The sequence below is a fragment of the Sceloporus occidentalis genome, unplaced genomic scaffold (genome assembly GCF_023333645.1).
Source record: "Sceloporus occidentalis isolate IW3139 unplaced genomic scaffold, rSceOcc1.0.p SCAF_1, whole genome shotgun sequence".
NCBI classification, from domain to species: Eukaryota; Metazoa; Chordata; class Lepidosauria; order Squamata; family Phrynosomatidae; genus Sceloporus; species Sceloporus occidentalis.
The window spans coordinates 7,829,826-7,840,834 of record NW_028316981.1 but is presented as its reverse complement, the minus strand read 5'-3'; the positions used below and the strand labels follow the sequence as shown (position 1 = coordinate 7,840,834).

General features: G+C 42.8%; 1 protein-coding gene across 1 annotated transcript; it reads left to right on the top strand.

The window, feature by feature from the left end:
- The first annotated feature begins 1,609 nt into the window (after positions 1 to 1,609).
- On the top strand, positions 1,610 to 9,571 carry LOC149320577 (uncharacterized). Its single transcript, XM_089505171.1, has 4 exons — positions 1,610 to 1,791; positions 4,093 to 4,178; positions 4,909 to 5,029; positions 5,797 to 9,571. Exons 1-4 carry the CDS (start codon positions 1,698 to 1,700, stop codon positions 7,086 to 7,088), a joined length of 1,593 nt encoding a protein of 530 aa, XP_089361297.1. The 5' UTR covers positions 1,610 to 1,697; the 3' UTR covers positions 7,089 to 9,571.
- The last annotated feature ends 1,438 nt before the right edge of the window (positions 9,572 to 11,009 follow it).

The following is an 11,009-nucleotide window of genomic DNA, read 5'->3' as shown; positions in this document are numbered from 1 at the left end:
AGCAGCAGCAGCAGGAAGAGAGGTCTGGAGAAGGAGGAGGAGGCCATCTTGGGGGAGCTGGATGGTGGCTCCATTGAGAGAAAGGGAGAGAGGCTGAGAGAGTGTGGCAGGAGAAGGGCAAGAGGAGGAGGAGGAGAGGCTGAGAGAGTGCAGCTTCTGGCCTCCTCCTTTGCAGGGTTGTTGTTGTGAGGAGTGAAGGAGGGAAGAAGGCTGCCTTTGCCCTTGAAAGCCCTGGAGGAGAAAGAAGGCAGTTGGCTCTGTGTGTGTCGCTCTCTCAACCCAAGTGGAAGAGCCAGGGCATCTTCTCCCTGACTCCCTCTGAAGGCCCTCCATCTTCCTTCCTTGGGCCTCCAGCCTTCCTCCTCCTCCTCCTCTTCCCTCCAAAGGCTCTGCCTCCTTCCCTCCTGGGATCCTTCAAGGAAAGCCTGGCTCTAGAAAAAACTCCCTGGACTGCAGTGGTTCTCTACCTTTGACTCTCCTAAGGTTTTGGACTTCAACTCCCAGAAGCCTCAGCCAGTTTGCCCAAATGATCAGGGATTCTGGGAGCTGAAGTCCAAAAGGCCAAGGTTGAGGAAGGGGCGGGACTTCCTCCTCTTCCTCCCTCTACTTCCTGCCTCTCTAGGCCTCCCTCTCTCTCCCTTCTGCCCTTAGTTTTCCCACTGGAAGCCCAGGCTGCCCTCCTCTCCCTCTCCTTCCAGGGCAGGACTAGCATCCAGGTATCCAGAGAGGGGTCTCCCTCCTTCCCTTCTTCCAGGGCAGGACTGGCATCCAGAGAGGGGTCTCTCTCCTTCTTCTTTCTGTGGTTGTTGTTGTGATTGTGGTCGTTGTTGTGAATGTGATTGTTGTTGTGTGCCTTCATGGGTTTTCTGATTTGTCCAGAGGAGGTTTGCAATTGCCTTGCCATGAGGCTGAGAGAGTGTGACTTGCTCAGAAGCCACTCCAGAGGGTCCCACATGAAGACATAATGCAATAGACTGGCTGAAAGGGGGAAGATGGGAGGCAGGGAGAGACAAAGGCAAAGAGAGGGAAAGCTGTTCAGGGAAGATCAAGGAAGGAGGGAAAGGTTTGGGTTTGAGGCCAAGGAGGGAAGGGAACCCTCTGCCCTGAAACCCAACAGGGACAGTCTCGAGTCGCTCTTTCAGTCACAACCGTTCTCTTCTGTACAGAAAGAAAGAGTCAGTTTCCAGCTTAGGTTTGATTTTAAAGCGTTAAAGGATTGTTCATAATGGGTGCTTAACTGAACATCTTTTTTTCTTTGTAGGTCTTGATATTTGGCAGCAGTTTGGCCAGTCTTTTTCCTGAGGAGAGAGAAGACAAAAGAAATGCTTCAACTTCAGGCAGGTTCTGCCTAAGAGCACCATTCAAAATCTGGAAAAGGAGACCTCAGCTGGCCCTGAGTCAAAAAAGCTTCCCTGTTCTGTTCAGGTGCAGAGCAGAGGGGAGTTCAGGGAAAGAGGAGCCATGGAGGCGGAGGATCAGGAGGAGAAGCCGCTCTGTCCAGAGGGTCAATGCCAGTCCTTCAGGCAGTTTCGCTATGAAGAGGCTGAGGGGCCCCGAGGGATTTGCAGCCGACTCTCCAGTCTTTGCCATCAGTGGCTGAAGCCAGAAAGGCACACCAAGAGTCAGATGCTGGACCTGGTGATCCTGGAGCAGTTCCTGGCCATCCTTCCTCCAGAGATGGCCAGCTGGGTCAAGGAATGTGGGGCAGAGACCAGTTCCCAGGCGGTGGCCCTGGCCGAAGGCTTCCTCCTGAGCCAGGCAGAGGAGCAGAAGCAGCAGCAAAAGCAGCAGGTGAGAGCCTTTCAGGCTGGGACCTTAGAAATATCATTTGAAAAATAAATCCCTTCTAGTTCACTGACCAATGTTTCCTGTAAATCATCATTAGAAGGAATATCCTCCTTCCTTCTTGGCTTCTTACTTCTCTCATCCTTCCCTTTAAGATTCTTAATGCTGTTCTTTCCTAGGACCTATTGGGAGAAAAAGCCATTGAAATCTTAGAGGCAGAGAAGATGTCCTTAGACTTCACACAGAGATCGCAGTCCATGCAGTTCCTACAGAAGGGCTCAAGGATTGCCATCTCATTGGGTAAGCATGGAGGAGGGCATTCTTCACTTTGGTCTCCTCTCCTCAATATAGGTATAATAGATATGTTGTAATAGTCTTGCCCTGGGCCTGTATATAGGGGAGATGCTGATAGTTCCTCAAAATGCTGGGTCCCGGGGGGGGGGGGGCACCCAAAATTGTATTCAATGAGGGATTAATTTGGCTCAAAAGGAGGTAGCGAGAAGATTTTGAGTAATGCTTTAAAACAGTGGTTCCCAAACTTTGGTCCTCCAGGTGTTTAGGACTCCCCAGAATACATAGCCAACTGTATTGAATTGTGGAAGCAGAAGTCCAAAGCATCTGGAGGACCAAAGTTTGGGATCCACTGCTTTAAAAGCTGGAGTCTAGCCTATGTATAATGGTTCTAAACAAAGAATTCTGGACCGCAAGCTTTGGAGCTTATCACTTGGCTATTAAAACAGGCTTACCTCTATCTTGTTTAAAGCTTAATTCGGATGGCATTCTGATCCTACCAGAAGGTTATTGCTGCCTAATTTGCTGCCTGAATGCATCCTGGGTCTATCCCCGCTTCCAGGGGCGCTCTGCATGGCTGTTTTCAGCTCTGGGAGTTAAATTGTGCTTTAAGCTAGATAGAGGTAAGCCAGTTTTAATAGCGAAGCGATAAGTTCCTTAATCAGATTCAGAGATGGAGCTTCGATTGTCTGATGCGTTTTTTCGCATGGACAACCTGGCCCTAGTAATTCAGACACTACACTCAATTAGATCACTGATAACCTTGCAATTTGGTAACTGAAATGCACTGTCTGTGGGGCTGACCTTGAAGGCGAGTCAGAAGCTGCAGCTAATGCAAAATGCAGCAGTTAGGTTATTGCCCGAAACATTTAGACATCCCATGCAACATTAAACAAATTGCACTGGATGCCAATGTGTTCTGGTCAGAGTTGAAGGATCGAGGGAAGTAGCAGTAGTCTTAGGGTTTGGGCAGACCTTACCTGGAATCCTGTGCTCAGTTTTGGACATCACAGTTCAAAAAGGATATTGACAATCTGGAACATGTCCAGAGAATGGTGACCCAGAAGATCAAAAGTCTGGGAAACCGAAGCTGGTCCTTTATGATAGCTTCTTTGAAGAAAATACAAGTTGGCAATACATTTGTTAATGCAACAGAAATGATTTATACTGAACAGCATGCTCACCTAATTATCAATGGGGAGAAAACTAAATCAATATCAATTCAGTGGGGGATGAGACAAGGCTGCCATTTCTTCCCCCCTTATTTTTTATTACGGCGTTAGAAGTCTTAGCTGAAAACATAAGGACAGATAAAGAAATAGTAGGGGTTAGACTGAAAAACTAGGAATATAAATTGAAAATGTACGCTGCTGACATACTGAATAAGGAAAAGACCAAGATGCTAACCTTGAATATGCCCAATTAGGTAAAGAGATAAAGAGGCTGAACAAAATACCACAATTTAAAGTGGAGAAAAACGTTAAATACTTGGTTATTACATTTCCAACCAAGAGCACAGATCTTTACAAAAATAATTACTATAAAACATGGAATGAAATCAAATGTACTTAGCGAGATGGAAAAATCTAAAGTGATTCTTACTTGGGAGAATTGCAGTAATAAAAATGTCTATCCTACAAAGATTCTTTTTCCTTTTTCAAAATATCCCAGTTTTGACAAACAACAAACCATTTCAACTGTGGCAAAAAGACTGCTTTTTCAAATATTTTTATTGATGTAGTTTTTAACTTGTTTACACTGATTTCATCGTGAAGCACCCAACACTCCTATGATGCACAGTGGAATATAAATGTTTTAATCTGATAAATAAAGAAAAACATTCTTAGGCCATTCTATAATTCCCCCCCCCCCCCATCTTTGTCAACCTCATGGTTACTCAACAAAGACATCCAAAACAGCTGGCTTTGGCTTTGTTGTGCTGAATTTGGAAAGACCCAAATCAGTAACTGAACGAATGGTAGAGAAGGTTCACTTTTGCCTTTTGTGTCCCTCCAGGAGATGGAAGACTGCCAGGGCCAAGAACTACTGACTCAACTCTTAATTCTGACACTCTGAGAACAGCTTCTGAGAGCCTGGATCAGGTAGGAGTAGGGTTTGGTGTCACTCAGTAAAACTTGTAACTGGTAACTTGTGGTGTTGCCTCCCATTCTCCTCCTCCCATATCCAACCATACAGAATCCTCAGTACTGTTCTTTGTATTAAGTTACTCATAAATTGGAATTTCCATATATCACTGAATGTATTGGTAACAGTTGTGAGATAAACACCTAGCGAAATCATAATTGTATCTATAAATTACAATATCATATGCATAACCTATGCATGTACTTGATGTGTTTAATGTTAACACTTGGCAAGTATGATTTTTTAAAAGAAACTTTTAAAAGAATTGTAAAAATTGTAAAAATTGTAAAAATTAAAAAATATATTTAAAAATTAATGTTTTTTAAAGCCAATGAGCTCCCCTTTCTCCTCCCACAGAGCTTTGCCCCACACACCCATAAACTCCTCCCTGCCAAAAGGCCAATGTTTGGGGAGCAGTGGTTTCACCGTCCCTTCTGGTGTCGTCTGGTGCAAATCCGTACCCCTGCACCCCCTTCAGACATCCCTGGAGGGTCAAGAAGGCTTGTCCTGTACCCTCTTTTTCTCCTCCAAGGACCTGAAACATTTTTTGTCTTCTTCTTTCCTTCCATCAGACTTGCCCAGTGTGGCATTTTTAACCAAACTAAACTGAGATAAACCCAGGTTACACAGTTTTCTGCTCTGACTTGGTTAATAATCTTGGCACAAAATTACTATTTCTTCTCTTAGGTGACTTTTGAGGAGGCGACTGTGTCTTTCAGTGAGGAAGAGTGGGCCTTGCTGGATCCGGACCAAAGGGCCCTTCACAGGGAAGTCATGGAGGAGAATTTGGCAATCTTGGTCTCTCTGGGTGAGCTTCCCTCTTTCTCTTGGCTGATTCACATTCTCTTGCTGCTGACCCTGAATCCCTGTAGCCTCTTCCTGCCCCCTTGCTGTATTTCTGCAAGCTGAGTCACATTCTACCAGGTGGATGTGCCCCTGAGGATAAAACAATCAGTGACTTAGCCCTCAGAAATCAATCAAGATCTCATTTGATATAATTATTATCAAATATATATGTGTGTGTGTGTGTATGTATGTATGTATATATATATCAATTTTATGGAGTGTGTTTCAAGGCAAAGAACTGAGCTACTGTCCCCATACACACAACGTTGCAAACCACTGATTTTCCATTGATAGTCTAATCTATTCAGGAAAAGTTGGGAGAAGTTGCACTTTTGGAGTTGCAGGCCACCAAGAGTCATACATAGCCCACCTGACATACAATAAATAGTTTAATCTGGCTCCATTGCCAAAAATGCTCCTATAACTGTTTACGTGAGAAACAAAGCGTTTCTGCCCACAAGGCTTACAATCTCAACACAACAAAAAATGTTATGATAGTGTTAATGAATATAAACAAAATTAATAAGATATTAAGGTTGTCAAATTTATATAGCAATCAGCTTTTTCCAAAACTGTTGAGAGGTGCTGGTGGTCTCTCAGGAGAGACACTAGAAGCCCACCTGCCTCAAATCCCCTGTTCCAACTGGGGTACATTCATGGTAATAATATCTTTGATCTAGACTCGATATTTCTCTTAACCTGTGGCTAAATTGTTTCTCTCTTTGCCAGGCGGTGATGGACAAGAGAGAGAGAATGTAAGAGAACCAAAGATGTATTTAGACGAAAGAGCACAGCGTCTCATATTACAACATCAACAGAAGAAAGAGAAGGGAAGTAAAATCGCCACTCAAGAAAAGAAAGTGAATAAATCTTCTGCTTCTCAGGCTGGAGATTTCTGTGGAAGATTCACTGTAGAAAAAAGACAGAAAGGAGAGGAACAGAGTAAATGTATTTTCCTTGAATGTGGGAGGAGCCTCAGTTGTAAAGAAAGCCTTACCTTTCACAGAGGAATTAATGTAGAAAGAATTCACACAAAAAAAAGAAAAAGTGAGATCTCAGAGTGTGGAAAGACGTTAAGGTGGAGATCACATCAAAGCCCTCAAACAATGAGTAGGAAGATATACTTATCCAGTCATAACGTAGATCACACCAGAGAAATACAAATTAAATGTGTGGGATATGCAAACAGTTTCAGTAAAAAGACAAATCTCACTCGTCACCAAAGAATTCATACTGGAGAGAAGTCATTTAAATGCCTGGAATGTGGAAAGAGTTTCAGTCAGAAGATAGATCTCACTTGTCATCAAAGAATTCATACAGGAGAGAAGCTATTTAAATGCTTAGAATGTGGAAAGAAATTCAGTTACAAGAAACATCTCACTCGTCACCAAAGAATTCATACAGGAGAAAAGCCATTTAAGTGCCTGGAATGTGGAAAGAGTTTCAATCAGAAGACAAATCTCACTTGTCATCAAAGAATTCATACAGGAGAAAAGCCATTTAAATGCTTAGAATGTGGAAAGAAATTCAGTTTCAAGAAACATCTCACTTGTCATCAAAGAATTCATACAGGAGAAAAGCCATTTAAATGCTTAGAATGTGGAAAGGAATTCAGTTGGAAGAGAGATCTCACTCGTCATCAAAGAATTCATACAGGAGAGAAGCCTTTTAAATGCCTGGAATGTGGAAAGAAATTCACTTGGAAGAGCATTCTCACTTGTCATCAAAGAATTCATACAGGAGAGAAGCCATTTAAATGCTTAGAATGTGGAAAGGAATTCACTTGGAAGAATGATCTCACTCATCATCAAAGAATTCATACAGGAGAGAAGCCTTTTAAATGCCTGGAATGTGGAAAGGAATTCAGTTGGAAGACAGATCTCACTCGTCATCAAAGAATTCATACAGGAGAGAAGCCGTTTAAATGCTTAGAATGTGGAAAGGAATTCAGTTGGAAGGAAAGTTTCACTTATCATCAAAGAATTCATACAGGAGAAAAGCCATTTAAATGCCTGGAATGAGGCAAGAAATTCAGTGAGAAGAGAGATTTCATTCATCATCAAAACATTCATACAGTATAAAAGCCACTTAAATACTTGGACTGTGCAAAGAGTATCAGCCAGAAGACAGGTCTCGCCATCAGGTTTCCCACACAGGGAGAAAAGGACCTTGGGTCTTACCTGTGATATGTTCATTTTCAGCGATGTAGGTGGGAATATCCTATAACATGGGTTGATTCCATCTCTTGTTCCAAATTTGAAGAAGTCGCCACCAGAAGGAGCAACCCCCACCATCCCTCAGTCAATATTATAGCCGAGGATAGAAAACAAACTCAGAGAGCATTCAGTATAAATAGAAGTATAATAAATAGAAATTATCATAAAGTCAAGCTAACAGTAACTAACAACCACTCTTGCAGAGCCAAGGCAAACAGCCTTCTCAGTTTTGAGTGGGGAGGATATTCCCACCTACATCGCTGAAAATGAACATCTCACAGGTAAGACCCAATGTTCCTTTTTCCAGCGATGGAGGTGGAAGCATCCTACAACATGGGACTTACCAAAGCTCCCCAACCAATGGGTGGGTGAACTGAGGCATATCACTTATGTGAGAATTAAAAGATGTGTCTTCCAGAGGAAGCCTCTTTTGATTCAAGGCAATCCAACAGTGGTGGCATGTAAATGTGGAAGATGAAGGCCATGTCATGTCCTACATTTATCTTAGATGGATGTGATTGTTGGTAGTGCAGAGGAAGTAGCTGCACTGTAAATGGAGTGATGAACAACTGATCACAATGGAGCATGTTAAAAGGCATCCAAGACAAGCCACAATTTTATCATTGACTTGTTTTGATTGTGACAAGAAGATGTTGAAATCATTTCTTGAACCAAGTTATTAGAAATGTTGGTTTTGTCATCTGTGACCTGGATTGGGTCAGTCCTTTGGTTCACATGAACCTTTAATGTTAACTTGTCAATTTGAATCAGAATTGAGCTGTTAGTTGTGGTTGAAAACAAAGACTATTGGTTTTAGCTGAAGCCAGTTTATATTGTGGATTAGAGATTGTTGGTCATATTTTTTATTTATTCATTTTGCTTATTGGGAGTAACAAAATAATTTCCATCCTTATAAGCTGGCATCCACCATTATTTGGAACTCCAGCAGGGCCTGAATCAGACAATCCTTGTCAATTGGTGGCAACAACCACCATTCAAAGGGGTTTGAACTTATTTTGTAACAGGTGATTTATCCGTGGTATCTGTTTTTGATATAGCTAGAGGAACCACTCTAGACTTCTGGCATGAAATCGTGTTCATGCCAAACTATTAACTGAGGCAGATCAGGCAGTATAGGTGCGCCAGTAACACTAGGTCTGATAACTGAGAACAACGTACCTGTGTGAGGATGTTCTTCATGGATCTTACCCTTTATTTGGTCAGGTAGACTCTGGTCAACAACGTCTCTTCAACCACTCCAAAGTGTGGTAGCTTCTGAAATGGAACTAGGTTGTTCTTTTCGTGAGTTACCAGAAAACCATGTCTGGATAGGAAGGAAAGCACAACTCGACATCTGTTACATCTTATGGAAGAGAATCAGATCTGATCAGGACATTGTGAAGTTATGGGTATACATGATGGCCTCACTATTTCCAATGTGTCCCTATCTCTGTAGTGAGTGCCACTGAAGAAAACAACAGACTGAATGGTAGAGCCTTGTATGGAAAAAGCTTGCCATGGTAAGCAATGTGTAGATAATTGTGATGAAGTAGGTGGATTGGGATACAGAAGCAAACTACAACTAAGAACAGGGACACACAAAATCATGGAGCTGAAATGCCTCCAGGATTTTCCGGAGAATCTCTAGTCTGAACCTGTATTTTTTTATTTTATTTTAAATAAACCAATTGACCCATTTTAGCCCTAGCACCACACTCTAAATTTTGTTTTTATTTGTTTTGAATGTAGAATTAAAGAAGATTGGAACAAGCCTCTTTTGTTTTTATTACAGTACTATAGTTTTTTATGGCCCCAATATTGATCAGACGTTTTGTGGCATTTATTATCAGCCAATGCCATCCTGTACCTTGAGGAAGCAATGAAATAGTCATGAAGATGGTATAGAAGTATAACTGAGCAAATTTTTAGAGTTCAGAGGACCCATAGGTCTGTTGAATTTCTTATCAAAGATGAGAGAAAGATTGCAATCTTCCTCCCACCGTTTAGCACCATTCAGCCAGAACTGAGGCTATTTCTGTCATTGTTTGAGAGGATAGGTATTGTCACTGACGTTGTTGTAGGTTCAGGTGAAGCAGTGCCTGGGACGACTGCGGAGGCTGGTAACTAAGCTCAGACCACTGTATTGGAAACCTATTGTCTCTTGTAGATCCAAGTACCATATAAGCACTACATCTGCTCTTTCATCAGTATATGTAGCCATTTCAAACTGACTTCAGGGCGGGATATGGAGTGGAGACAGCTACAGTCGCCTTAATGTGGAGACAGCTACAGTCTGGGCACAGGCAGGGTAAGTGTGACCGTGTTAGTGCTCTTGGACATCTCAGTGGCTTTCGATACCATTGACCATGGTATCCTTCTGGAGTGCCTGAGGGAGTTGGGTATCGGGGGCACTGAGCTCCAGTGGCTCCATTCCTACCTCTTGGGAAGATGCCAGATGGTGGGGCTGGGGAACAGCTGCTCTCGGAAAAGAGCTGATATCTGGCGTCCCTCAAGGCACCATTCTGTCCCCCATGCTGTTTAATATTTATATGAAGCCACTGGGAGAGATCATCCGGAAACATGGACCACGGTGTTATCAGTATGCTGATGACACCCAGATCTATTTCTCCATATCTCTGACTGATACAGTGACTAAGGAAGGCATCTCTCCTCTGGATGCCTGCCTAGAGTCAGTAATGGGCTGGATGAGGGAAAACAAACTCAAGTTGAATCCAGGTGATAGGTACCCCAAGTCCAGACAGGGAAATTTGCCATCCAGTCCTGGATGGGGTCACACTTCCCCTGAAGGACAAAGTCCGCAGTTTGGGAGTACTCCTGGATTCATCCCCAGCCAACTGCGTCCCTTTCTGAACCAAAAGGACCTTGAAACTGTGGTACATGCACTGGTAACCTCTCGTCTAGATTTCTGTAATATGCTCTACATGGGGCTACCTTTGTACCAGGTTTGGAAGCTTCAGCAAGTCCAGAATGCTGCAGCCAGATTGGTTACTGGAACCTCACGAACGGACCATATAACACCTATATTAAGATCTCTTCACTGGCTGCCAATTAGCTTCAGGGCTCAATACAAAGTGTTGGTTATTATCTATTAAGCCCTATATGGCTTGGGCCTGAGTTACTTGAGGGAACGCCTTTCCCCACACAATCCGCCCCGCACTCTCAGAACAACAGGGAAGCTCTTACTTGAGTATCAGAAGGTGAGACTGGCAGTAACTCACCAAAGAGCATTCACATCGATAGCTCCGATGTTTTGGAACAAACTTCCGGAAGAGATCCGACTCAGTCCTACTTTGATTGCCTTTAAGAAGGCGCTGAAAACAGATCTCTTCCGGTTAGCATATCCTCCTGACTCTCTATAAAGAAACTCCTTACCTTATAGAAGTTTCCCCCAAGATGTTTATCCTGTGACCAATAGATCTTATGATTGATGACATGATTGTTTTTAGATATTGTTTTTGAAGTTTTATTTGAATTGTATTTGTAACTTGTATTAAGGTACGTTGCTGTGAACCGCTTTGATCTTGCTGGAAAAGCGGTAAACAAATAAAGTTTTATTATTATTATTATATCATGATTCTATGCTTCTGAGAAAGACATCAGCTCCAAAAGGGACGCTTAGAGCGGGAGTTTGTCAGGAAGGAGCCAGAAGGAGGAGGCTGGGCTTCAGAGTTGAAGATTTTAAGGTGTCTTTGGCCTTTTTAACAT